The sequence below is a fragment of the Podospora pseudoanserina genome, chromosome 2, assembly GCF_035222485.1.
Source record: "Podospora pseudoanserina strain CBS 124.78 chromosome 2, whole genome shotgun sequence".
Classification (NCBI taxonomy): domain Eukaryota; kingdom Fungi; phylum Ascomycota; class Sordariomycetes; order Sordariales; family Podosporaceae; genus Podospora; species Podospora pseudoanserina.
Genome location: NC_085921.1, coordinates 852,675 through 878,772, shown reverse-complemented (window position 1 = coordinate 878,772; position 26,098 = coordinate 852,675). Strand labels below are relative to the sequence as shown.

Genomic DNA, 26,098 nt, shown 5'->3' with positions numbered 1-26,098 from the left:
TGCTTAATGGCGACTGGCGTCATCGTCAGACATTTGAACGGCTGCCTAGCGAAAGCAGCCATCTACCTACCTGTACACTACATACAGACGCAGTGTTTCAGGGCCTTTCTCCCTCGTCGAGGTGCAACACAAGCCCTGCCTACCTTACCGACCAGCTGAAGGAACCTGCCCGCCCGTCGATCTGTCTCCTGCATATGTGTGTGGTGAGTGTGTGTGTGTGTCTGTGTGTGCCTGACCATGTCAGTTCCTCTCGTGTCGGTTCGGCTTATAGGTATCCTTCAGCTCGGCACACATGCCCGCTTCGCCGGTCGAGGATTTGACCACTCACATTGTTTCTCTACGCCGGCCGGTTCGAGATGGAAAAGAAGCAATGCTAGAAAAGAAAATTGTTTGCTGTGATTATTTCTGGCAGTTGGGCAGGAAGGCAATTGCGGGGGTGGCCGTGACAAGCCGCTCGTGGGAAAAAAGACAAACAAGAAGAAAAGAAGAAAAAGGCGAGAGAGAAGGCGTACAAGGGTCTACATTCCCAAACAGGAAAATCGGCGAGAAAGTTGGGGTTAGTTAACGATGGATTATGCCCAGCCAAGGAGAAAATCAGGTCACGCCTCTTTTTTTTCTTTTCTTTTTTTTTCCCCTCGCTTTGCTATTTTGGAAAAAATGATGCTAGTCAATCGTATTTCTCGAGTTTTGGAAATTCCAAGACTTTTTTGATGAGGTGACGGGAACTTACTTGTGTTTGGTGGTGGGTTGGAATTCCATTTAGATGATCCTTCAGACAGGCAGGGGGGAGGTGACTACCCGTGAGATGGTGGGGTGTGCGCATCAGCTGTAAGGTGCCTTCCTTCTCGGTTGTCATGGCACGGGACGGCGCAGCGTATCTTCGTCTTTCCGTTGAGTGGTGAAAACTGGAGCAAAGCGTCTGACAGAACGCCGCACGATTAACGTTGCAGTGGGGTTCCCAGAGACCACCTAACAGTATGGTGTGGAAAAGAGCCCTTTAGATCATGGCGGCCGTGGCACGGCTTTTCGTCGTTGGCGTTATTGGAAATTGAGCGGCTTCTACCGTGACATGTCTGGACCTGTGACTGAAGGAGTGGCATGACGAACAGATCATGACCCAAGGTGAGAGTATAAGACAGGAGGTCTGGACCTTTGGAGGCTTGCCCAGCTGAAGACACTGACCTGACATTTGTGCTCAGTATCTCCTCGGTGTGAGGTTGTGGTGTTTGCCGCGACATTATGATATTTTTGTCGTTGCCCGTGTTAGGTAGCTTATCAGTGCTAGGTGGTGCAGTGCAACTGACAAAAGGGCCCCGGGAGACTGGTTCCAAACATGTGGTGCTTCTGGTGATCGACAGCGCCTTTTCAGCTCCGGAGCAACCTTCCTGATCTGTACCGTAGCATCTGGTTGCAAGACTTCGGGGCTGACCATGGCCCATGGGGGCCATTTCAGCTTGGTGTTTCTGTTTGGTGATCACCTCTGGCAAATCCGATCGGATCAGGGGTGAGTGTCATTGCCAGAGGAAGCGAGTTTAGGACCAGACGCTGTTGATGTAAAAGGGGTCACCGCGCTATTTTGCCTGCTTATACGATGGATACGGTGATACCCGTCAGCGCCAATCAGAGCCAGAATCAAGGGCCAACTTCATCACTTGTCCTTTGTAAATTCTGGCACAAAGAGGAATGGAAACGAGAAAGGTACTTTGGGGAGTTAATTTATGGAGCTATATGTTCAGGGACGGCGAGGGTAAGATATAGTTGTAGCCGCTGGGTCTGTGTAACACTTCTTGGAAGCCAAAGAAGGGCTCGAGGTCGCATTCAGTCAGCATGATCCCGGCCAACGTGGATCTCTCCAGAGTTCTCCAGAGAATGGCTCAAGTGTTGTATCGTGAGTTCCTGTGCCGCTTGTTGTAAACACTTGCAATGCCTCTTCATGGTTGAGACACCGCTTTACCCCCGGAAACGGCCATGTCTGGACCTTGTGCCAGCGGCTACGAGAACACGTCACCACCGTTATGGTTAGGTTCTTACATGGCTTGCGGCTTAAAGACAGATCTGAACAACATCACACTCGGACATTTGTCATCTTCAATGACGGGTGTCACTTGTTGTGCATGTCAGCACTTTGTGTGCTTGGAGAGTGTTGTCCGGGACTGAACATGAAGATGAAAGAGGGTACGCTCGTGGCATTAATGAACCTAAACTACACTTTGAAGAGTCAAATATGCCCGTTTGTCTATATTTCGGAGGCAAATGTGAAGATTGACGTTTGTTTACATGGTGATGGTCCGGGCGGTGGCAAACTGCTCAGGGGCAAAGCAGCCCCTGAACGCACGAGCCACCTCAATTGTTGATATTGGATAGCAACAGAAGACTCTACTCATATACATGATAGAAACACTTTAATCCTTGTGATATTTTCTCTTCCAATGTATAGAACAGCCCCAGTTCCCTGAATTGCTGTCTGCGGTGGGCAACATGTCTCTCCTGCTCTCCACCGTGCTCAGGTTCACAGAGCAGACTATGTCCTCAGCTGAAGGCCAAACACCCAAAAGAGCAGAAAGTAAACTCTTCTAGAAGATGGAGCAGCGGGTCCTTGTTGGTCCTTCTGTTGGCTCCATAAGGTAGTTTGTATGTGAGGTAGGTAGCGAACAAGTCTTGTGCAGCCGCTCCCAGCGCCACTCTACAGTCCGCAACTCTGATCAACAGGTTGATAGTAACGAGTTAAATATATGGACTGCGTTGACGAACCTTTCGTCAGTCACAATGTACTCTGACACCTCCACGAAGAGCTGGACTCCAAAGAGCCACTGTTTCTTGTGCACACTCTTTCAGAGCCCCAATGTCTCGACAGATGCCCTGGGAACCCTCCGGGCCTTCTACAGCTTGACTGCGGCTGGCAGGCGGGTCCGCAGCTGATGATGGAGGCACCGCAGGACGACTAAGCATGGCGACTAAGCGGTTCGCACACACTTATTTGTTTTGAGATTTTGGGACTTCTCGAAAAACGCTTCTGAACTGTTCATCGGCGTTCACAGCTGCTTCTGTAAGTCTTGATGTTGCTCGAGCAAACCAACCTCAACCGCTAACCAGGCGCTCGCACGCCATCGCAGTTACCGCTCACAGACGATGGAGAAGAAGGAGAAGAAAGAAGATGGGGCGATCGCCGGCCTCATCTTGGAGAGGAAGATCCCGCGCCGGAGCCACGGTACGTCAAGACTGTCGAGCAACTCGGCCGTTTTGCGACTGACTACCCGAAATTCACCTTTTTGCTCGACTTGATTCACTTGTTTGCTTACTTGAGAGCAAAAAAAAGTCGAAGAAATCAACTGGACTGGAGTTTTCTAACAACAAATGTCGATAGATACCTTTGCTTCGAACCTCGGGCGCAAGGTGTCGCCCTCTGCGACCCCCCCGGCGGTGGCCAAAGGCCACAAATCCGTCAAGAGCCTGGCGACCTTTTTCGAGGAGGGTGGTTCTCCTGCTGCCACCACCGTTCCCTCCTCCTCCAACCCCTCCAACCTCCTCGTCGCCACCAGCTCGTCCGTCTTCGCTCCCTCCCCCTCCTCCAAACCAAAGCTGCTCCGGGACCCCCACGAGCCCGACGACAACGACCTCACCCTGCTTGATTACAAGCAGTTCATGGCGAACCTTCCACTGGGTCGTTGCCTCGACGACCTGGAGTTGCCCACCAGGGCGGCGGCAAGCAGCAGCCGCCAACTCCACCCCGAGGCCCCCAATTCCCAGCATGCCCAAGAGGCCAAAAACGTTTTGGCAAACCTGGACAGACTCTTCCCGCCTCTCCCTCCCCTCGACGACTCGCCGGTACCAGCAAGCGACCCCGAGCCGTCGTCCGCCGCCGGCCAGGAGCTTGCTCCTGAGCCTGAGCGCACCCAAGAATGGGCGAAAGCCTATCGGGATGCCACCAGACGAGTGCTGAGCATCGACTGGGACGAAATCGAAGAGGATGATATTTTCCGTCCCCCCAGCTTTGTTCTCCCGCCGCCGCCTTCTCCCCGCCCGGCTTTCTCCCCCTCGTCGCCGCGTCTTCAGCCGGTCACTGAAGAGCAAGAGGACGAGTCCAATGAGTCTCATAACTCGTACCAGCAGGACGAGCAAGACCAGCAACGGCGGTCTCGAGAGTACCAGCCAAAAGAGCGGTACCATCAAGCTGAGGAGCAGCAGCACCAGTACGAAAAGTACCAGCTGGCCAAAGAGCAGCAAAAGCACCGGCCAAACAAGCGGCACCAGCCAGAGCAGCCCTCCCAACAAGAGCAGCACCCCCATCATCATCAAGTCGACCGAAACAGGCGACTTTCACCCCACCAGGAGCAGCTCCCTCTCACCCCCCCCTCTTCATCTCACTTGCCCCCCCAAATCCGCCCCCACCACCGCCCCCCCACCAAAACGCCTCTCCCCCCCCATCAGCAAGCTAGCTCTGCTGTCCCTGGCAGACTCTCCTGCAACCCCCCTCCTTCACCCCATCGTCCTCCCCCGATGCCGACTCGCACTCCTCCGCCACCACCACCGAGTTACCCCCCTCCTCCTATCCCTTCCATCACCCCTCCCGTTTTTCTCTCCTCTTTTCCTGCTCCCCCGCAACAGGAGCGCTGCTCCCCTCCAGGAGCAGCAACCCGGCATCATGAACGAAAGAGGGAGGAGTTTATGAAGAAGTATACAGAGTATATGAATAGTCGGTACAATCCTGAGTCGGGGAATTTTACGGGGCCGGAGGTGCGGAGGGTTATGGGTCCCGAGAATGAGGATAAGGAGGAGGAGACGGAGGAGGAGAACAAGGAAAAGAAGCTCGATGAGGGCAAGGGGAAGGCCTCCGACATGTTCGGATAGGCGTCAAAACATAAGCCGGGACGCGTTCTTTTATGTTTGAGAGGCCTGTTTTCTTTCGTTTGAGGCATCAAATCATGCCTGATAGGCCTCTGTTTACACTTGTTTGAGGCGTCGTTTAATGTTTGGGGGAGGCCTATTCGACATTTTTGAAGGCCTAATTTTCATCTGTTCTACGCATATCCGGGGTTAATGGAGGCGTCAAAGGATGTCTGGGAGGCCTAGTTGCATTGGTTTTAGGCGTTGATACCGGAGGGACAGGCAAATTTGCATTGGTTGGAGGCGTTTGTCGGGATAGTTGTGTGGAAAAGGGGGGGGGCGTATTTTTGCTTGTAATGATACCCCAACGCTCAAATATCAAGAGCTTGTTTGTTTCTGTTGCTGTCAACATCTGACCCCTTGGACTGCGTGAGAAATGCTGTGAACATGTCTTTCATTAATATCTATCCAAGCACTTGTGACCAGCCATCCAAGCATTCGGTGTTATTGTTTCGAGCTTGTTGTGTCCATTTCAAGCTGGGATGGAAAGAATCAAAAGCTAGCGATGAGGTAATTCAAAGCTGGGGTTTCCATCTCTTTGTGATTCAAAATTTTTCACAATCAACGTTACTAAAAAGCCCCAATATATCTTGAAAGTCAAGAATAAACAAGGCTCTAATGATCATATATACATCTGAGATAATATACACCCCCCCACATCTTTGTACCCTCTCATACAAGTACATATACACTCCCCCCCTCCTTCCTTTTTATTTTTATTTTTTCTTTTTTTAAAACGTCGCCTTCCCCCCCCCACCCTCCCTCTTCTCCCTCTCCTCCCCCTTCCTATCCTCCTCCACCCTCTTCACAAACATATCCCAATCACTCTCCTCCTTCTCCCCCCCCCTCCCGTCACGATAAACCTCATTCCCATACATCTCATCCTCCACCACCAACTCAAATTCCAACTTCCTCCTCCTCTCCTCCTGCTCCTTCACAATCCTCCCCAACCTCTCCCACCCCTCCTCCCTTTCCCCCCCTCCCTCCCCCCTCCTTCTCCCTCCCCAGATCCTCCTCCATCAACCTCTCCAGCTCCCTCCACGCCCTCTCCTTATCCCTCAACAACTGCAACTCCTCCATCATCTTGTTATTAGCCCTAAACCCCGCCTCCTCCATCTTCTTCATCGCCCACGCCACCGCCCCGGGCCGCTGCTGCCGCGACCAGTTCCTAACCAAAATAGCCCAGGTGTGATAATTGGGCTGGAGGTTGTGATCGGCAAGGTACTTTATCCAGTCTTCTGCCTGCTTGATGCAGTCTTTGACGTTGGTGATGGAGCGGGAGGCGCGAATGACGCCCGACAAGAGAATATTAAAGGTGTAGATTGTCGGGGCGGGCGACATGGAGTAGAGGTACGTTTCGTCTTTGTGGAAGGCCGCCCATTGGGCCTGCTGGGCTTTGAAAGAGGGCCAGCCTGCGCCTGGGCGGGGGCCCGGGTGGAGGGGGGTGACGAGGTTTGGGTCGAGGAGAGGGAGGAGTTGCTGGGGTGAGGGGCTGATTGTCGGGGTTGTTCTGGGGGTGATGGTTTCGAGGGTTCGGATAAGGGTGGTGTTTCGGTGGGTTCTTGAGGCTGGTCGGTGGTGAGAAGCGGTTCTTCTTGGGCTTCGTCCTCAGTTGGCTGTAGCTCTTCCCGAGTTGCAGGACGTTCGGCTTCTGGAGGTGGTAGGCAGTCTTCTCCGGCTGGGAGGTCTTCAGCCTGAAGGTATTCTTCGTACCCTCGAAGGCTTTCTTCGACCGATAGGTCTTCCTCGGCAGGTAAGTACTGCTCTTCGACAGGTAAGTATTGCTCTTCGACAGGTAGGTCATCTTTGACAGGCAAGCCATCTTGGGCTGGCAGGTTTTCTTCCGTTGGCAGGTTTTCTTCCGTTGGCAGGTTTTCTTCCGCTGGCAGGTTTACTTCCGTTGACAGGTTTTCTTCTGAGGGCGAAAGGTAATCTTTCGTTGGCAGGTTTTTTTCTGAGTGCGGTAGGTAATCTTCTTCAGCTGGCCGGTGCTCTTCTTCTGGTGGTGGATGTTCTTCGACTAAAATATGTTCTTCGGTCATTATATCTTGAGCTGCTGAATCTTCAGTTAGTAGACCATCGTCCCCCTCGATCAGCAAAGGCTCTTGTTCCGACAAGACAGCATCCTCCTGACTTGGCAGGACACTCTCGATAGTCCGCACCGCCTCCTCATCAGCAGGCGAGTCATCATCCGCCATCCTCTTCGCCAACAGCTCTTTCTCCTCTTCCTCCTTCAACACCCTCTCCGCACACATGGCACCCTCAATCATATCCTCCAAAATACCAAAACCCGCCTGCAACGCATCACGGCTCTCCGCCGCTCTCTTGGAGTTCTCCGCAGGAGCCCACGCGACATTGTTCCACTTTGGAATCTTGAGCAACGAGCCCAAAATAGCATCATGCACTCGGCTGTCCTGCTCCCGACAAATCTGACACACGGTGTATTGTCCCTGCATAAGCTTCGCCCTGAGCCGCTTGTAAAAGCTGATAACCTCTCCTGCCTTCCAAACCGCTCGTGTGTACCCCCTGAGCATAATGCTAATGACATCCGACCCCGGAACCGCCGGTTTCTCAACCCGCTCAGGAAGGCGCTCGAGGATGAGATCAATCTTTCGCAAAAAGACAACATCCATATCCGAGGTCGCAGTCGCAAAAACCTGCTCTTTTGTCTCATACGGTGGCCCCAGCCTGACAGGGATAAGAGACTGGAGTTCCTTGTACCGATAGAACCTTGCATAGACCAGCAGCAGGGCCCGGAACGTCAACGCAGCATGCGCATTCCGTTGGCCTTCCTCCTTCAGCTGGAGGTCGTGCTGCCGAGATATCACCAAGACAGAGTCGATGATGTCGTTCCAGATGTGTCTGCTCTTCAGCGCCTCGGGAACAAGCTCTTCCAGGGTCTGGAGCACAGGCTCGATGGTGTTGGTGCGCTTTGCCACGTTTAGCAGGTTGGAGAAGATGAACTGCTCAGGCTCAATGCCCTGATCAATCATGATCTGGTAAATGGTCCACGCTCCCTGGTAGTCACCGGTAGCTCGCATGCCTCGGACCATGACACTGTATGTATACTTGTTAGGCGTGATCAGGTTGAGCAACCGTGTGGTCAGCTCCCGGCGCAGCCGCCCCAACTGCTCTAAATGGCCGTCTTCCACACCTTGAAAGTCCAGGATGCATGTGCTGAGCATCATGGTCAGGGGCGCGTCGCCGTGAAGCTCGCCGCTGGTGATGGCTTCCTCCAGCAGATCCAACGCCCTGGACTTGTACCTCGGATCCCGAGAAAGACGACGGGCTATAGTGTACCAAGTGTAGGGGTGAAGCGGGTGAGCGTACTGCAGCAGGTCCCGATACAGATTCCACAGAGCTTCGGCCTCCATATCTCTTGTCAGAAGAAACAGCGTTTGTTGGGTGAACTCGAGCATGTATAGAGTGCGAGTCCGCAGAATATGACGGATCGTTTCGGCGAGCTCATGCGTAGTCTTTTTGCTTGAGCGAGACAACGAGCACCATTTGGCAAGGAACTCAGCCGTATCATTCACCGCCCACCTCGGCGTCAGAAACCCCTCAAAAGTCGCCCGGAGAAATTTGGGAGCCAGCTCTGGGTCGTAGCGGAGCAGGTAGAGCATCGAGTCCATCCATTTCGTCATGTACTGATCTACGTTGCCAAATCCGCAGTGGCGCTCCTTAAACTCCCCCTGCTCGATTTCGGCTGCCTCGAAAAGCATCTCTGTTTTTCCCCAGTCAGGGAAATCCTCCACATCGGCCAACATGCGTGAATAGGCACGCCCTGACTTCAGGGCTCTGTACAGCGGCCGGAACCTGGCCTCCCATGAGTCCAACCAGTTGCCCCTGTGACCTGGACCCCAAGCGAGCTTTCCTCCCCTCTCGGCGAAACGGTAGGGTTCAAGTTGGGGTACTTGATTGTCCCGATCCGCATCATTGAACGTGTGGCTAGCCACCCCAGGCTCAGCTGTGCTCGCATAGTTCCTTTCTATTTCCTCCGGCCCCAGTGAAGAGGGAACTGGTGTTGTTTCTGGCGATATCTCGCTGACATTGTTCGCAGGATCTGGATTCGCCTTGGCTGTTTCCTCCATGTCATCGGGGCTCATATGACTGTCGACCTTTCCCAAAGACTTCTCCCATGGCGGAATGATATCTGAGTCGTCGCTCTGGAAGGACAATCTGGTGGTAGTGGTGAAGGGCGCATCTCGGGCGAGCTGGGCCAGCAGTCGCTCTGATCTCTGCACTCTCGATGTCTGGGATATTGGTGGTGGCGGCAGCAAGGGGTGTATAAGGGGTATCTGGGACCGACGTTGACAGGCGCGAGCCAGACATGATCGGCCGACTAAGCCGGCCCGCAGTATCATCCCCGGATGCGACTAGACGATTGTGGTGCCTCTGCGACGGCGCGGTATGCAGTCGCGCGCCATGAGAATCGGGCGGGAGGACGTGGGGTGCGGTCGTCATGCGTCGAATTCGTCGTCGAGGTTGGGCATGTTGTGGTTCGACTGGCAATCCCGAGCGATTTGTTCAGGGGGGTTCGCCGGTCGCTGGTCGCCGGTGCCGTCTCCGAAATGTCTCTCTTATCACGATGAGAAAGTCATCCAGCTCCCAAAAAAAATCAAAAAAAATCGGCAATGCGAGGGGCTGCAGAGCTTCCGGCCGGCAACGAGCGGCAGCCCACCCCCAACCCTGTCAAAAGCTTCCCTGTCCGCTGTCAGGGACCCACATCCAACATCATCCTCCACTGGAAATTGTTCACAGGCGGCGCGACTGTGTACCTCGAACCAATTCGCGGTCAAACAACACCAGGAACATCAATTCCCTCCGAAAAACCACCACCACACCACAACAAAAATGTCCTCCCACACCACCCTCGCAGCAGCAACCGACGACCGCAAAGCCCGCCTCGCAAAACTCAAATCCCTAAAACGCAAACAACCCTCACCCTCCCCATCAGACGAAGCCCCTTCCCCTTCCCGCTCCCAATCCCCCCCAACAAAACAAGTCTCCAACCTTCACCTCTCCGGCCGCAACTACGACCCCGAAACCAAAGGCCCCAAACTCGGCTTCGAAGCCCCCCCCACCCTCTCCCTCGAGGCACCCACCCTCGAAGAACAAGCAGCAGACCTCCAAGACGAAGTAAACCGCCAAGCCGCCATCGACGCAGCCCAGGCGGCAGAAAAGGGCATCGACCTCTTCAAGCTCCAACCCAAAAAACCAAACTGGGATCTGAAGAGAGAGTTGAACGCCAAGATGGAGGTGCTGAATGTGAGGACGGATAATGCCATTGCGAGGATGGTCAGAGAACGATTAGCCGAGAAGAAGAAGGTTGCCGAGGAAAGTCACAGGGGAAGCAAGGAAAGTGAGGATAAGGAGGCGGATGGGATGCTGGACGGGGCGGCGATTGTGGAGGGGATTAAACTACGTGAACGGGAGGAAGAGGAAGAGGCCAGGAGAGAAAAGGAGGCCGAGGATGAGGAGTTGGGGTTGGCCCGACGGCTTGATGAGCAAGACGAAATTGTTGCTTGATGGTTTTGCAGAGAAAAAAAGTAGGCATATGATACCCAGATTTGATTCGCTCTAATTATTGCAATCTATCTACCCATATTCATCGACTGTGTCAGCGCCAACCTCTTGCTGAAGGGACTCAGACTCCTCTCGCGCGGCGGCGGAGGTGCCCGCTGCTGGGCTGGCGGCGCATTTCTTTCTCTGGGGTGGTCAGCGTCCCTGTCCCTGAATCGGTTCCGAGGACCATCACCGCGGCCTCTCCCATCGCGCCTTGGTGGAGAACGCGCAGGAGATCTCGACTTGGATCTCGAGTAGCCCCGACGTCTGTGCGAGTCATGTTCGGCGTCTCTGCCCGGCGGCGCATGCCGAGGGGCACGCTCAGGCTCAGGCTCATCGTCAAAGTCGCGATGGCGCCTGGGTGAACGGGCCTGGCTCGGCGAAGGAGAATGTCGCCGAGGCGGGTAATCTCTCTCCGGAATGGCTGACGGTTCCCTAGAATAGCGCTCCTCCGGGCTTAGAGATCGTGGACGAACCGGATGTCCACGGGGAGACAACTCCATATCGCGGCTGATCCGTTCTCTTCTTGGGGGACTGGGACTGCGCCTTGGGGCTGGAGAAGGGGACCTGGTCGAGATGCTGGATACGGAGTCGTAAGATGGCGACCTGTGCCGCCGTGGGGGCGGTGAACCCTTTACGGACAGTTCTTCTTCCTCGTCCCTTTCCAGCTCTCGCTTCCTGGCACGCTCGGCCTCCTTTTCAGCGAGGATCTTATCGGCTACGCCCTTCCTGTGGGACAATTAGGCATTTGAGGTCAGTGGACTCAGGTAGTGGGAGCTTACTTCTTCTCAATGTCATCCGGGACAGCATTGGTAAGCTTGGGTTGGAGCTTGGGGTTGAACAGCTGCTGAGTTCGTGAGGGTCGGGGAATATACGGCCGCTCCTGGGCTGAAGCTTTGCATTCGTAGGAATAGTGCCGTGCTGTGAGTGTTAGATGGGGGAAATGGAAATAGTTTCGGTGAAATGAAAAGTACGTATCTCGTTTAAGACATTTTTGGCACTGGACGTTTGTCGATGTCGCTTTGGAAGGACCGCTTCTGTGCCACATGGTGATCTTGAATCGTGAGAAAGATGCGGTCTGGTGTTGTGGTCGATGAAACGGTTGATGCCAAGTTTGGGATATCAGTGGATGATTGAGTTGCAAGCTGAGCGGCCGAATTGTTAAGATGAAGTGAAAATTTGGCGATGATGCGGCGGTTGATAGGTATGAAGGCTGCACCTGAATGTCAAGCCGCTCTTCGTGATGATCAAATTCGAGAAGTCGGTTGCCAGTAGAATCTGTGAGACGGTTGTGCCTTTGAATTCTTTTCCTGCTTGTGGCTGCGATGGTGTAGAAACGCGCTGTCGCAAGTTGAAGTTGAGTTGGTTGCCAAGCACTGTGAAGCCAGTGCAACATGCTTGCGGGTGTTGCTCGGGTTGGGGTTAGGGTAAGATACACTTTTACCCACATATCAGGGGAGCTATCAGGGAGCTAAAGCGTGTCACAAGGAATGTTTAAAGCAGCAACATCGTGAGGACAACAGCACTACTATTCCAGCTGCCGATACCACTGCTCATAAACATCGTGACGTGGGCATCTGCAAACTGCACACATGGGGGCTGTGGTGCTGGAATCGAGGCTCAAGGTTGACGGGAATGAGGATGTGTGGATGATTGGTCAACTTAGATGGGGTCTGGCGGCCTGAGCGCTGACAGCAAAAAGTCCCCCAAATGATGCCTCTCCTCCGACCCAATGTCATCAACGCCTGCTTTGGATCCAGTTTGTGCTCGGGCACTTGCATTGCTGATAATTCAGCATGGCCGGCGCAGCTGCGCAAAGGAAAGTCAGCTGCATAACCCTGGGTCGTTGAGAAGTCCGCGTTTGTTTGTTTGGTAGCTCCGCCTATAAAATAAAACCGGGGCCGGCCCGCTTGCCTGACAAACCGCTGCCACTGGCTCCAGCAGGCAAAGAGAGAGAAGGTGCACCTACCTGTAACCCTGGAAGCCTCCTCACCGGATTTCCTCGTGCAACCACAACGACTTGTCGGACGCTGGAAATCCTCCCACCACCGCCCCTCACCCGGCCGAGCCATCTGCTCTTCTTCAAACTGCCCAATTGTGGCTTCCTGTGTCGAGAACCCCAGACACACAGTACAGACGTCTGGAGCGCCGACGGTCGGACAACGACGGGCACCTGTGCAGTCCTGCGATAAGGTAGCCACCTGGAGTGCACAAAAGCTCAACCATCACATCCCGCCCCTGGATCGATCGAATCGTCGTCGCCCTCATCCAGCAGACAGACAGACCCCTTCCTGCGATCACGGCCACAAAGACCAACGATGATTAATACCGACGCACTTCCTTCGCTCTTGACAGCTCTGCTCCGTTTCATTTCTTGATTTCGTCTTTCTGCCGGACCGCCACTCTTCTGCTTTCTGCCCTATTACGAAGTCAACCGGCCTCCCCCGCCTGACACTTCTTGGACCGAAACCATCTGCATTTTCGTTTGTCTTCGGAAACTTCGATACACAGGCAGACACGAATTTTCTATTTGCGCTCGTTAAAACAAAGGTCGCACGATGACGGCCATTCCCTCTGCTGTGGTGACCGATAACCAGCGACTGTCGTTTGCAAGAGTATGCCCTGAACCTTTGTCCGCCTCTTGTTGAAGCCGCAGAACATGCTTGCTGATAAGTGATTGCTTTCAGGTTGCCGCTGCATCAGCGTCCAAGGACATTTCCACCACCACTACCATTGTGAAATCACCAGGTCCATCGCCGCCCAAGGAGAAAAGGGAGACCACCAAGAGCGTCGATGTTCCGGTTCCGCCAGTAGTCACGGCCAACCCCGCGCTCGAAATGTCGACCCCGGAATCGAACATCTCACCAGCTGCGCAGAAGATGGCCAGCACGGCTCAGTCCATGGATGCCAAGGTTGTTGAGGGGTTGAAGGATTTGAAGCTCGAGGCGTCACCGTCTAATGTCGTTGTGGCCAACGGGTCTCTGTCCGGCGCCGTGGAAAGGTCAAGCAGAGCCAGCAACGGCCAAACACCAGCCGACGACGTTTCACAACGAGCAGACTCGAATTCCGAGCTTGGAACGAAGCCGCCCAGTCTGGACGGCAAAAGTATCACGTCCGGGACCACATTCGCTCTAGACGAGAAGGAATCGCTGCGTCCTGATGACAGTGCCAGCGTGAAGGCTGCGGCCGAGGATGACGATGCGTTTTCCATCCGCGGCTCCTACATGGCCAGCTCGCGCATGGGCTCAGACGTGGCCGCTCGCATTCACCGCATCCAGATCGGCGACATGCCATCACGAGCAGCGACTGCCCACCATGGCCTGGTTGGTAACAAAAACCAGGGAATCGTCACCCCCCAAAGTGGTGTCTCCGACAAGCAGCTTACCTCAGATGCGAAGCTGCCTCTTGTCAGCGGAGCAGTCGCGCCTGATGGGATGGCAAACGGCTTCCTGAGCCAACACCCAGACGAGAAGCTGTTGGAAGCTATGCAGTCCCACAAGGACCGCATCTTTCTTTTACGATTGGAACAGCAGGTGATCGAATTCGTACAGGATTCAAAGTACGCAGTTCCCCCTTGCCGACTGTTCCCGACATTGCTGACGTTGTACCCGACAGAGAGCCTTTCATGGACCTGCCTCCAAGCAACTCATTCTGCAGAATGCTGATGCATAAACTGGCAGACTACTACCATATGACACACTCCTTCGAGTCCCAAGCTGGGGCGGTGCGTATCTTTAGGACGCCCTTCTGCCGGATCCCTCCCTCTCTGTCTAGTATTGCAGCAAACACTCCTAATAGCAGTTCTCCGGCACCCGCCGTGATGCCGCGAAAGATCATGCGTCGGGGTGAGGATGGAGAGTTTGGTCCCACAAGTGCGGCTCCCTCTAAGCCAACCTCGGAAGCTGGCAGCGATGGCAAGGACAAGTCTGTCCCTCGGGAGAAGTAAGTGTACATGTTTGTGATTGAAGAGAGCTATGTTGTCTGACCCCCAGCCCTGCAGGATGACGCGAGAGGAGCGAGAAGAGGCGTACAACAAAGCCCGTCAACGCATTTTTGGAAGTAGTGAAAATAAGGAGAATCAGAACCAAGGTGCGTTTGTTTGCCGCGCGCCGCGCATGACCGTCTGCTGACAACAGTGCAGATGGCGAGGACAGTAATGGTGTCTCTCGTGCCAGCTCTGTTTCCGCCAAGGATAGAGTCAACGGTGGAAAAAGAAAGGTCAACAAGCAACGACGAGATGACAACGAGGGCTTTGAGTCTCGCTCGCAGTTCGTTGCTTGGTGCGGGCCCCAACAACCTACCTGGGCGGCTGCAGGGCCTCAGTATTATCAGGTCGCTGCACCTCAGTTCAACGGGCAATACCAGCAGCAACAGCCGCCACAACCGGTGTATCAGACCACCATGCAGCCCATGTATGGACCTGGCCAACCGCATCCTCCCCAGATGATGCCTGGCAATGGATATCCTCCTCATTACAATGCCGTGCCTCAGACCGTACGTTCCGTGTATGCTCTCTTCAACCAACACCTCCCTTGCTAACTGCGGCCTAGTATCAGACTCCGGCTGGACCACAACCAAGAGCTCCACTGCCACCTCAGCCGGCCTACCAGGCTCCTAATGCCCCCCCAGTGGCCGGGCCGATGTACAACGCTCCTGTCCCGGCCATTCAGCAGCCAGCATGGCCGCAACAACCACAACCCCAGGCGCAGCCCCAACCTCAACTTCAACAGCCCCCAGCCTTCACTCAGGGTGCTTATCCGCCTCCGCGGGGGAGCCCTGTTCCTGGCCATGCTGGGATTCCTTATGCCTTTGGACAGCTTCCTGTCAATGTCAACCCCAACGATCCCAAGAGCCAGCATCCAATTCCTGGGAGCTACAGCCGTCAGTCCTTTAACCCAAAGACGCAGTCTTTTGTGCCCGGCGGCGGAATCCCCATGCAGCAGTCTACGCCGCCGCCGGCTGGTTCATATGGAGGAACAAGCTCTCACCACGGCAGTCCGCATCCTCAGTTCAACTCACCTCACTTGAGTTACGCCGGGTACCAGCAGCCGATTCCGCAGCCAATGCCGCAGCCCGGTTATGGGCCGGTGCCCGGTGCCTACAGTATGACGAGACAGAGCTCCAACGCCTCCATGACGCAGTACCACAATGTGCATCAACCTCTGCACGGCATCCCCCCGCATGCGCCGCAGCATATGGGCGGTCCACCACACATGGCACCCAAGTCCAACGGGCCGCCAGGACAGCAGACATATAGCCACCTACCTAACTACGGCAACCCAGCCACATTGCCGCAGAAACCCTCGACTTGATGATGAGAATCCCTAATCAACAAAGTGTGTGTCGTTCGAGTAAGAGGGTTCGAAATGGATAACGTAAAGTTCATGAAGGCGCAAAAGTCTGGGTTTTTGTTGGCTTGGGTGGGTGGCGGGACGTGAACTGCATCGAGGCGTTTTAGGCGTACAGGGAGGGGTTGTGCTTTCTCTTTTCCTATCAAGGGTGGTGTTCAACAACCTTGAATGAAGAAAAAATTGAACGGGTGTGTTTTTCAAAAGGTTAGCGGGCATCTTCCTCTCATCATCCCCACTCTAGCTCTTTCTTTCTCTTGTTGGGGTTGCAGAGGGGAGGAGGGAAGACGGAATCGGGGGAAGGGGGAGGCGAGTGGAATTGTTACAGCAGGAGTAGAGGCCTCTCTCAACATAGAATTAATGCGATATAATGTTGTATTTGTTTCGTGTTGGGGGTGTGGCGAGGGTTTTTATAGATGTGAGATAGGCAATACAGGGTCTGTTAACTGCGGATTAATTGTGCATGCGTGATGTGTCAAGTGTGGTTCTTGGGGAAGATGAACTGTAGATACTATCGACCTGATGTTTATGTGGTAGTAGGGGGTTTGTTGTTGGTTAGGGATGTGCGCAGTCTCTTGAACACAAATCCGTGTCTGACATTATGTTACCCAACTTTCCCGCACACAACAACCTCCTACCCGTCACTTTCCTACCCGTCACTTTCCTACCCGTCACTTTTGCCATGACTTCTTGCCGATCATGCCCCCTATTAGACCCTTCTTACTCACATCATCAGCTAGACTTCCCCAGATCACGCTTTTTAGAATGTTTTTATTTCCCCTTTCCTATAAAAAAGAACGCCATGACTTTCTTTCCCATGTAGACAGACCCCCATATAATATCCCGCCGCAAAAACCCTGCTTTTTGAGAGAACCAAGAAAAACAACATTTTCGTTTCTTTTCCGTCGAAAAGCAGACAAAAGAAGAGGAGGATATCAGTGCACAAGAAACCGAACAAGACCATCATCTATTTTTCAAGAGTCTTCTTCTTCTTCTACTCGCCATTCTCCCGGGGCTCCCTCGGTTCCCTTTGTTGATTTCCACCACGGCCACCGCCACGACCACCACGCTTCCCTCCCCTTCCGCGACCGCCACCGCCGCCCTCACGGCCCTCCTTCTTCTCGCCCTCCTCGCCCTCCTTCTTCTCACCGGCCTCGCCGCCAAATCCGACAATGGTGGCTGTGGCAAGACGCTGCGACAGGTCGATCTGGGTGCGGATCGTGTTGGCCAGGTAGCTGACCATGAGGACGTCCTGGATGTGGTTGTTGAAGTCGTTCTCGATCTGGAGGTTGGACACCTTGGGCGCAAGAGACAAGGCGTTCATAAGATACTGCCCGAGGGCGTGGGAGCCGTCACGCTCCTCGTCGAGGACCTCACCGACGAATCCGGAAACACGCTCCAACAGGTCAGAGACAACCTCGAGCGATTGGGCGAGGTTCTCAATATCCGAGACAACAGGGGCGGCGCGAGCTTCGGTATGGGCGGCCGAGGAGACGGTGCTCAGGGCAGAGCGGTCCGAGTCGGCGATCAACAGCTTGTGAGGAACCTCAATGAAGAGACAGGTATCGGCGGCGCGCTCAGAGACAACCGTCACCGGAGCGGAGACGTACGTCTTTGTGGAGATGGCGCTGCCGGCGTCGGAAGAGATGGTGAGGTGGACGGCGGGGTGGGGGAAGGTGCCGGTCTCTGGGGAGGCGAAGAAGTTTTGGATAAGGGCCGAGAAGGAGTTGAGCTCGTGGGAGGTGGTGTACCAGCCGAGAAGCTGCTCGCGGGGGGCGGCCTTGAGAGTCAAAGCGAGCATGTTCTTTTGGTAATCGACATCGACTTCGACTTGGTCGTCGGTCTCGACGTGGGGGATGGCGAAAGCAGAGCGGACCTCGACCTCGCTTCCATCTTCGCTGCGGGTGCCAACGAGGGCGCCGATTACGCGGTTCGAGTTGGAGCCGTTGATATCGCGGCGGACGGCATGGTCGATGATGGAGAAGACAGACTAGAGGTGGCACGGTTAGCCTTCCAAGAATGCGATCGTACAGCATGACACCCAGTCTAGACATCAAGGTGCCATTGGGGGAAGAGTGCCGGTCCGGGAGTAGTAGGTAGGATAGGAGGGGCTGGCATACTTGGGGCTGGATGTTGACGGTAAGCGGGGCGCTACCGGCACCGAAGCCCAGGAGGGTGGGCGCAAGCGGCCTGGTGAGGTGGACAAAGTTCTCCTGGTCGACAGCCATGTTGAGTGGTCTCGGGTGGTCTCGGGGTGGTGGTTTGGGAGTGGTGATGGACGATTATCGGGAATGAGTGGACGTTGGACCCCGGGGTAAGGCAAAGGGAAAATTGACGGCCAGCTATGGAGTAGATTATGGGGGGAGGAGACAAGGGAAGTCTGCCTCTGAGCGGGTCGGGGAGGAGATTCGTCACTGGCCAGCAAAAAATGGACCCTTCTCTTTCTTTCAACTCAACTGGCACGAACCTGAGCCTGAGCCTGCGGTGGGCTGGGGTCAGACCTCGAATTTTTGGTTTTGCAGCAGATGCGGGACCTGTGTGGTTGTGCGCGCTAAGATAAGCTGATAAGTGGCGGGGCAGTTTTTGGGCAGTTTTCTTTCAACTCTGCAGCACCCGCGAGGCTGCCCATCTTTTTTTCAGCGGGACCTCTGCGAACGGCTTTCAGTGGGGCACTTCTAACGACCCCTGTTGGTTTGTCTCTTGGCATGGGGCTTACTGGATTGCCGGCGCGGCAAGGCTGAAAATAAAATAAATTTATACAGCTTTTCTGGCAAACTGCCATCGATTGACTTGTTGCAGTCAAATTGCATCACAAAATCATTCACTCAAAGGTCAAAGATGGGACCAAGAGGTGCAGGATTTAGAGGAGGACCTCGGGGAGGCTCGCGTGGAGGCTCGCGTGGAGGCTCGCGTGGAGGATCAAGAGGCGGCGCAAGAGGAGGATTTGCATCCCGAGGAAGAGGTGGAACGAGAGGTAGAGGGCGAGGAAGAGCACGCACACCGACAGAACCACGCAGCGCCAAGTTTGACAGCGCACGACTTGCGAATGATGAGTAGGTCATTCAACTCGTTGAAACAAAAAGGTCCTGACTGACAGAATTCAGTGATTCCCAAAGTGAAGATGAAGGTGTTCCAGATGAGGAGGAGGAGCAGTCTGATGTCATGAGTCTTGTTGATTCGGATTCGGATGAGGAGGAGGATGCCACGTCCGCTCAGCCATATGTAAATCTCATGAAGAGACTCATTGAGACTAACCCGCAAAAGGCAAAGAGGAGAAAGCTTGACCATGCTCCAGCAGAGGACAATCAACCAGAGGCAGCGCCAGCGCCAGAATCTGGCGACGAGGATGAGAGAGACGATGAGCAGGAAGAGCAAAGAGATGTTGACGAAGTTGAAGAGGCTGAGGAGGACCCCGCTGATATCCAACCCGAAGATCTCTTTGATGAGGACGATGATCTGGACGAGACCGACCCATTCGAAACTCACATCTCAAACCCCGACGAAAACACAGTACCGGCAAGAGTGCGAGCTGCGCAAAACGGAAAATGGAAGATGCAACGGCAGCCTTTTGAGTCCACCAGGGCCTATTGGAGTTATCCACAGACTGAGGATGGACAGGAGTTGCCATTACCAGCACCAATAACGAGTGTTTCGAATCTGCATCTCAAAAAACGGCTGAAGGAGGTTATGGAATCCAAAAGATCAACCTTTGGCTCTGTTGAGAAGACCGTGGCACCGTTCCTTTTCAACTACCGGGATATGCTGTACTGCGACAGAACAGTTGGATCATCACAGGATCTTCGGAATCTGGCGGCCTTGCATGCTCTCAATCATCTTTACAAGACCCGCGACCGAGTGATCAAGAACAACGCCAGACTCGCCAAAGCCGATGCCAACGAAGACCTCGAGCTTAGGGATCAGGGCTTCACCCGTCCCAAAGTTCTCATGCTACTCCCAACTAGGCAGTCATGTGTCAAGATGGTCGACAGCATTCTTTCTGTTTGCCAACCAGACCAGCAGGAGAACAGGAAGCGTTTTGAAGACGGATATATCGAAAAGCTTTCCAAGTTCTCTGATGACAAGCCAGAAGATTTCCGGGACCTCTTCTCAGGCAACGACGACGACATGTTCCGCCTCGGGATGAAGTTCACCCGCAAGTCTGTCAAGTACTTTTCTCAGTTCTACAACTCGGACATCATCTTTGCCAGTCCTCTGGGTCTCCGTATGGCCATCGGTTCCGAAGAAGAAAGAAAGGTCGACTTTGACTTCCTCTCGTCGATCGAGCTCGTCATTGTCGATCAAGCCGACGCTCTCCTGATGCAGAACTGGGAGCACGTCGAGTTTATCTTCGAGCACCTCAACATCCAGCCCAAGGACGCCCACGGCTGCGACTTTAGCCGTGTCCGCAGCTGGTACCTCGACGATCAGGCCAAGTATTTTCGCCAGACTGTCGTATTCTCAGCCTTCAACACCCCCGAACTGGCCGAGCTCATGCGTGCCCACTGTCACAACTGGGCCGGCAAAGTCCGTCTCCAACAAGAATGCCCCGGCACAATCCAATATCTCCCTGTCAAGGCTCGCCAAACATTCAGCCGCTTCGACGCCCCCACCGTCGCCGCCGACCCAGACGCCCGTTTCAACTACTTCACCAAGGCCATCGTGCCTCTTCTCACCAAGCGCAATGCCAAAGACGCCAACGGCACCCTCATCTTCATCCCTTCCTATCTCGACTTTGTCCGGGTCAGAAACTTCTTCGCCAATAACCCCATCGTGGAGTCTGTCACCTTTGGTACCATATCCGAATACGCGGACATCCCCGAGGCTTCCAGGGCGAGGTCTCATTTCCTGACGGGAAGGCACAAGGTGCTGCTGTACACCGAGCGAGCCCACCACTTTAGACGGTATCAGATCAAGGGTGTCAAGAGGGTGATTATGTACTCGTTACCGGACAACCCGCTTTTCTACCGAGAGATTGCGGGTGGCTACCTCCAGAAGAGCGAGCAGAGCTTGATGGTGGAGCACGGACAGGGAGTGGTCAGGGTGATGTTTAGCAAGTATGACTTGATGAAGCTGGAGAGGATTGTGGGGACTTCGAGGGTAGGAAAGATGATCAAGGAGCAGGGGGACACTTTTGATTTTGTATAGTCTCTTCACCCGGATGCGTATAGAGAAGATTCAATCTAGTTTTTAATCGTTTTTGCTCGTTCTTTATGTTTTTTGCCCCCCACCTTCCGGTGGTTTTCAGCCCTCCCATACATGCCTTTTTGTTCTAGCTGTTTTGTAAAATTACACTTGTGAAGAATTGTTTGCGCGCATGTTTCCCACCACCACCTTCCCACCCCCATATTATACAAAACACACCCATCTTGTCTGATCTACTCCTTCTTTACCGCCTTGTCCTTGAGCTCATTCATGTTCAGCTGCAACCCGGCAACCTTTTCAACCATCTCCTCAAACTGATCCCTCCCCTCAGGCCTAAACTGCGTGACCTTTTGGATATTTTTAATCGTGATGTCCGTGTGTCCCGTCCCCAATTTCCTGTCTCTTGCCACAGCGGCGGCGGTGATGGCAAATCTCATGTCCTTTGGCCCGTCGACTAGCTCGAGGATGGCGGAGTCGCCCTGGTCGAACTTGTTTTTGGGCATGGTGCGGAGGACGCGGGTGTAGCCGCCGGGGCGGTTGAGGTAGCGCTCGCGGATGGGGCCGAAGAGTTTGGGCATTAGTTCGTCGGGGGTCTATATTTGCTAGTTAGAGGGGGCGGTGGGGAAGGGGAGGAGGGGGAAGGGACGTACAAAGAGGATGCCTTGGGCTTGTCTCCTGCTGGTTTCGTTGTTCTTTTTGGCATAGGTGATGAGCTTTTCTGCGAGGCGCTGGGCTTCTTTGGCTTTGGGCCATGTTGTGTGGATTGACTCCTGGCGGACGAGCTCGGTGACGAGGTTGCGGAGGAGGGCTTGACGGTGGGAGGAAGTGCGGGAGAGGTGGCGGTATTTGACGTGGCCGCCGGCCATTTTGAAGGTTTGTTTTGGGGGGTTAGGTAGGTTAGAGGTGGGGAGGTTGGGTTGGGGAAGGCTGGGGTGTCAAAGTTGTCGTCGTCGTCGTCGTCAATGGGTGCGCCGGGGTGGTGGGTGGGTTCGGATGCGCCTCGGCGGGATGGGCAACTGGTGTGTTGTGTGTCTTTGCGCTCCGGTACGGTACCTATGAATTTTTGATCTTATCAGCGCCGGCCGTCTCTTTTGCCGGCCGGGAGCGCAAAAGCTACAAGTGGGGGCTAACGGTGTCGGGATGAGTGCCAAGCCCGGGTGCCCCTTGGGTCCCTGTTTGCTGTTGTTCACAAGCCCATCTCTCTACGTCACTTCGTGGACTTGGTGCTTCCAACGGTTATCTGAACAACATGCGCTTCAGTTGGGGAAGCGTCAATTAACTGCAGCTTTTCCATTCCTTCCTGCCTTTGAGCATCGCATAACCTCCGACCACCGGGTCACCGCGTTGCGCCTTTGCGCGCTCCTCCCCTAATCGCGCACCTTCAGGGTTCATACCATCATCACCACCACCGACAAACACCAAAATGGGCTTCATAGCCGGCTTCGCATGTTCCCCCCTTTCCCCCTTCCCCCTTTTTACCCTTCCCATTCATTTCTAACCAGCCACATAACAAACAGACCGGAGGCCTAACCCTCACCCTCTCCCTAACCTACCTAGCCCTCCACACCCACGGCCGCAACCGCGAAGTCCAATCCACCCTCCTCCGCTCCCAATCCCACACCCTCGACACCCTCAACCCCCTGTCTTCTTCCACCCTCCCCCCCCGCAAATCATCCTACATCACCACCGACGGCACACACACCTACATCCCCCGCCAAACCCTCGCCTCCACCACCACCTCCTTCCTAGAAGAGGCAAAGTCCCGCTGGAACTCAGAGGTCATCGCCGCAGTAAACTGGGCCCAGTCCCACTCCCCTGCTATCGAATCAACCGCCTCCTCCGCCGTCGTCGACCTGGCGCATAATGCCCCCGCCATCAAGGAGCGAGTAGCAGACGCAAGCAGAGAAGGATGGCAGACGGCTGAGAAGGGACTTTTCAGAGCAGAAAAAAAGATTGGGGAGGTTGTTGAGAGGACGGTGGAGAAGGGGAAGGAGGTTTATGGAAAGGCAAAGGCAAAGGTTTACTTGGCGGAGGAGAAGCTGGAGGGGAAGCTTGAGGCTAAGTTGGAGGGTGTGAGTGAGATTGAGAGGGCGCTGGCGGAGAGGTTTGACCAGGCGAAGAGGGAGAGGCGGTTGGAGAGGACTGTGGAGGAGGTTTTGGCGGAGAGGTATAAGCCGATTGATGAGAGGGATTTTGGGGGGTTGGCGCTGATCTGAGGGGAGGTTGATAAGGGGAGAGGGAATGGAAGGGGAGGGAAAGGGAGTGGAATGGGGAGTGGAATGGGGAGTGGAATGGGGAGTGGAATGGGGAGTGGAATGGGGAGTGGAATGGGGAGTGGAATGGGGAGTGGAATGGGGAGTGATACCACTGTGTTTAGTATTTGTATAGGTATGGATATGATAGAGAAAAGGGGCGATGTTGTTCCTTCGAAGTGGAGATGTTTGGATTCATCTTGCTTGGTGGTTTTGATGTGGGTAAAGGCTTGTAAGAGAGGGTGTGGCCGGTGATATCTATAGATTCATGATTACAAGAGTCACACGGGCAAGAGATTTCTAAAGAGTGATTTGTCACATATCTTGAAGCAACACCATGATGCCACTCCCAATATAAGATCTCAGCTTCAACTATCCACTATCCGGGCTTGCATTGCTTGTAGATGATACATAGTCTGAGCTTGACAGTTCGCCTATCCGATATTTGATTTCAGTATCCAAGACTTTGTTTGGGTTCGGATCAATGGCAACCATGGTTGGCGGCCCTTGGATGATTTATTCCCTCTGTAAATTGATCAAGTGGTGTAGACAGCCCAGCAACTACTTTACATCCCTCTCTCATACACTGCCCTTCATGTTACATACCCTCACGGGTGGCAAAACAAAATGTCCCCAACTCCACGCTAGAAAATCACAATCCTATCCCTTGGAACGGAGCATTTCCCTCCCCCACACCGCTCCCCCTCACCACCCCATAATAATAAACCCCCCCGTCTCCAACGCCCGCCTGAACGCATCCGCCGTCGACCCAGTAGTACTACAATCACTATCCTCCCTCTTCCTCATCGCCTCGGGCAGCCACTCCTGTATCTTCTTTATCCGATTAGCATTGCTCGGATGCGTGCTCGCCCACTCCGGTACATCCACTCCTCCCCTCGCAACCTCCCTCTGTCCCACCATCTCCATCCGCCCCCAAAACCCCACCGCATCCCTCGGGTCAAAACACGCCTCACTCATCATCATCAACCCAATATAATCCGCCTCCGTCTCCTGAAGTCTGCTCATCGGGTTCCCAAAAGTGATATCAATCACGCTCGTCCCAAACCACCCCGCAATCAACGGCCCAATCCCAATCACCCCCCCAAGCAGCATGAGACTGAACAAAAGGATATTCTTCCCAATGTCCTGCGACAGCCTCTCGCCAAAATGCCCAGCGACATTGTGGGCTATCTCGTGACCTAGAACGGTGGCGAGGGCGCTGTCGCCTCGGGCGAGGTTCATGATGCCGCTGAACACAAAGACTTTTCCGCCGGGCAGGACAAAAGCGTTGGCTTGGTTTGGGGCGTCGATGACGAAGATTTCCCAGTCCTGATTCGCGCCCATTCCGCTAAAGGGAATGAGTCTCTGCATCACCCTCCTCACTCTCACAGTCCGTGGATCCCACTCGGGTAGTATCCTCGCTCCTTGATCTTGCAGTTCGATCAACAACCTCTTGTAGCTCATCTCGGCTACTGACTTTAGGGTGGAGGAGTCTGGTCCGTAGACGTTGAACCGGGTGCGGTTGGACACGGGCACCTTTTCGAGGTTCGCAAAGTAAAAGAGGAGGCCGGCGGTTGTGGCGATGGCTATTACGGCTGTGGTTGTAATCTTTGATGGGCCACGGAGGGGCTCGGCGGCTTGGAGGCGGATGTAGTGGTCATTGTTGTAGGTTCGGTAGGAGTAGGGGTTGCGGTTGTTGGAGGGGTTGTAGGGGTTGCGCTTGTGGGGGATGATGCGCTGGTGGATTTCCTCTTCTTCTGGGGGAGGGGATTTGGTGGAGTGCCATCTTGATTGGGGATAGGAGCGGAGGGATTGTGGTGATGGTGGTGGTGGTGATCTGGGTGTTGGCTTTTGGTGGGGGACATGGCTGAAGATGCGGGATGGTCTGAACCGAGGTGGTCGGCGGAGGAGGAACATGTTTGTCGGAGGTGCCGGGTGGGCAGATGGGTGGGAGTTTAGGTACAGGGTCTTGGGTTCAGAGACGGTTCAACGGTTGATTGTTCCAAGATGCAGTGAGGATAGTCGCCAATAGCTGTCTAGTCTATACGGTGATGCTAGCGATGATGGTGGGGGTAGTTGCTTAGAGCTACCTTCACATGAGGTCATTGGCATGTGGGAGACATGTTATCTTATCGTGTGCATCTAATAAAGCTGATGCAGGGAGACCCTAACCCTCTAGCGAGGGAAGTCAGAGGTCAGATTAGACAACCTCTCTCTGGGCCCTAACCCCTGCCAAGTTTGTGTGTAAGTGACCATCAAGACCTTGAGCCAGATGGACCTTGTGTCCATCTTGTTTAATCTGGGAGCCGCGCCTGTGCCTGCGAGAGGATCATTTGGCTTCACGGGACACCATATAAGAAGGCCCAAGCTATTTGAAGGATGAGTGTCACCGTCGCCGTTTCTCATGCTCGACATGGGATGACCAGCGGCAGCCACATGTGTCAAGTAGCGCTGCGCTCGGTTCAACTGTATCTACTTATACTCAAGCGTCACTCCCCGGAGAGGCTGTCCGGTCATCAAAAATCAAGCTCGTAAAAAGAGAGCAAACATGCTCCGCCTCATCAACTGCCATCACCATTCTCGCGGTCTCGTGAGGGCCAGACCAAAAAGAATGATAACCACAGGGACCCTTGGCGGGACATCAGATGGAACGTTTCGCATGTTGCAGTTCCCGAGAGACGCCAATGTTTGAGAGTGGGAGATCGCCATGGATGTGCGTTCGACGGGAGCAACTGACCGGACTGACAACTCCATTTGTCTTTTCTTCTCCAGGTCCAAACTCTGGATCACAAACCCAAGAGACTGACGATTTCGTCTTCCCATTGATACCTCTTGGCGCCCTCAGTGGTCTGGACCTTGAAGCCTGGAGGGGCACACCACCTTGTACCTGCTGCATGTCATCAGAGG

The 26,098-nt window shown here is 54.3% G+C and overlaps 11 protein-coding genes across 11 annotated transcripts; 6 read left to right on the top strand and 5 right to left on the bottom strand.

Moving 5' to 3' along the window:
- Positions 1-3,354: 3,354 nt before the first annotated feature.
- On the top strand, positions 3,355-4,669 carry QC764_201490 (uncharacterized protein; the record flags this gene model as incomplete). The annotated part of the gene is made up of 2 exons (XM_062943854.1): positions 3,355-4,292; positions 4,426-4,669. The coding sequence occupies 2 exons, from the start codon at positions 3,355-3,357 to the stop codon at positions 4,667-4,669; spliced, it is 1,182 nt and encodes a 393-aa protein (XP_062802611.1).
- Positions 4,670-5,615: 946 nt separating this feature from the next.
- On the bottom strand, positions 5,616-9,216 carry QC764_201480 (uncharacterized protein; the record flags this gene model as incomplete). The annotated part of the gene is made up of 4 exons (XM_062943853.1): positions 5,616-5,816; positions 5,845-6,452; positions 6,527-9,129; positions 9,194-9,216. 4 exons carry the CDS (start codon positions 9,214-9,216, stop codon positions 5,616-5,618), a joined length of 3,435 nt encoding a protein of 1,144 aa, XP_062802610.1.
- Positions 9,217-9,738: 522 nt separating this feature from the next.
- Positions 9,739-10,413, top strand: QC764_201470 (uncharacterized protein; the record flags this gene model as incomplete). The annotated part of the gene is made up of 1 exon (XM_062943852.1): positions 9,739-10,413. The coding sequence occupies one exon, from the start codon at positions 9,739-9,741 to the stop codon at positions 10,411-10,413; it is 675 nt and encodes a 224-aa protein (XP_062802609.1).
- Positions 10,414-10,415: 2 nt separating this feature from the next.
- QC764_201460 (uncharacterized protein) lies at positions 10,416-11,786 on the bottom strand. Its single transcript, XM_062943851.1, has 2 exons — positions 11,232-11,786; positions 10,416-11,178 (listed from the first exon to the last, which is right to left on the bottom strand). The coding sequence occupies exons 1-2, from the start codon at positions 11,495-11,497 to the stop codon at positions 10,479-10,481; spliced, it is 966 nt and encodes a 321-aa protein (XP_062802608.1). The 5' UTR covers positions 11,498-11,786; the 3' UTR covers positions 10,416-10,478.
- A 460-nt stretch (positions 11,787-12,246) lies between these two features.
- On the top strand, positions 12,247-14,395 carry QC764_0031660 (uncharacterized protein; the record flags this gene model as incomplete). Its single annotated transcript, XM_062940192.1, has 3 exons — positions 12,247-13,064; positions 13,137-14,008; positions 14,065-14,395. Exons 1-3 carry the CDS (start codon positions 13,008-13,010, stop codon positions 14,393-14,395), a joined length of 1,260 nt encoding a protein of 419 aa, XP_062802607.1. The 5' UTR covers positions 12,247-13,007.
- A 28-nt stretch (positions 14,396-14,423) lies between these two features.
- On the top strand, positions 14,424-16,014 carry QC764_0031650 (uncharacterized protein; the record flags this gene model as incomplete). Its single annotated transcript, XM_062940191.1, has 3 exons — positions 14,424-14,538; positions 14,591-14,943; positions 15,000-16,014. The coding sequence occupies 3 exons, from the start codon at positions 14,424-14,426 to the stop codon at positions 15,759-15,761; spliced, it is 1,230 nt and encodes a 409-aa protein (XP_062802606.1). The 3' UTR covers positions 15,762-16,014.
- Positions 16,015-16,542: 528 nt separating this feature from the next.
- On the bottom strand, positions 16,543-18,454 carry QC764_201440 (uncharacterized protein). Its single transcript, XM_062943850.1, has 2 exons — positions 17,918-18,454; positions 16,543-17,787 (listed from the first exon to the last, which is right to left on the bottom strand). The coding sequence occupies exons 1-2, from the start codon at positions 18,023-18,025 to the stop codon at positions 16,792-16,794; spliced, it is 1,104 nt and encodes a 367-aa protein (XP_062802605.1). The 5' UTR covers positions 18,026-18,454; the 3' UTR covers positions 16,543-16,791.
- Positions 18,455-18,472: 18 nt separating this feature from the next.
- Positions 18,473-20,942, top strand: UTP25 (rRNA-binding ribosome biosynthesis protein utp25; the record flags this gene model as incomplete). Its single annotated transcript, XM_062943849.1, has 2 exons — positions 18,473-18,850; positions 18,902-20,942. Exons 1-2 carry the CDS (start codon positions 18,636-18,638, stop codon positions 20,940-20,942), a joined length of 2,256 nt encoding a protein of 751 aa, XP_062802604.1. The 5' UTR covers positions 18,473-18,635.
- Positions 20,943-21,126: 184 nt separating this feature from the next.
- mrpl8 (54S ribosomal protein L8, mitochondrial) lies at positions 21,127-22,106 on the bottom strand. Its single transcript, XM_062943848.1, has 2 exons — positions 21,590-22,106; positions 21,127-21,532 (listed from the first exon to the last, which is right to left on the bottom strand). The coding sequence occupies exons 1-2, from the start codon at positions 21,803-21,805 to the stop codon at positions 21,173-21,175; spliced, it is 576 nt and encodes a 191-aa protein (XP_062802603.1). The 5' UTR covers positions 21,806-22,106; the 3' UTR covers positions 21,127-21,172.
- A 256-nt stretch (positions 22,107-22,362) lies between these two features.
- Positions 22,363-23,155, top strand: QC764_201415 (uncharacterized protein; the record flags this gene model as incomplete). The annotated part of the gene is made up of 2 exons (XM_062943847.1): positions 22,363-22,383; positions 22,457-23,155. The coding sequence occupies 2 exons, from the start codon at positions 22,363-22,365 to the stop codon at positions 23,153-23,155; spliced, it is 720 nt and encodes a 239-aa protein (XP_062802602.1).
- A 741-nt stretch (positions 23,156-23,896) lies between these two features.
- OMA1 (metalloendopeptidase) lies at positions 23,897-25,108 on the bottom strand (the record flags this gene model as incomplete). Its single annotated transcript, XM_062943846.1, has 1 exon — positions 23,897-25,108. One exon carries the CDS (start codon positions 25,106-25,108, stop codon positions 23,897-23,899), a length of 1,212 nt encoding a protein of 403 aa, XP_062802601.1.
- Positions 25,109-26,098: the final 990 nt, after the last annotated feature.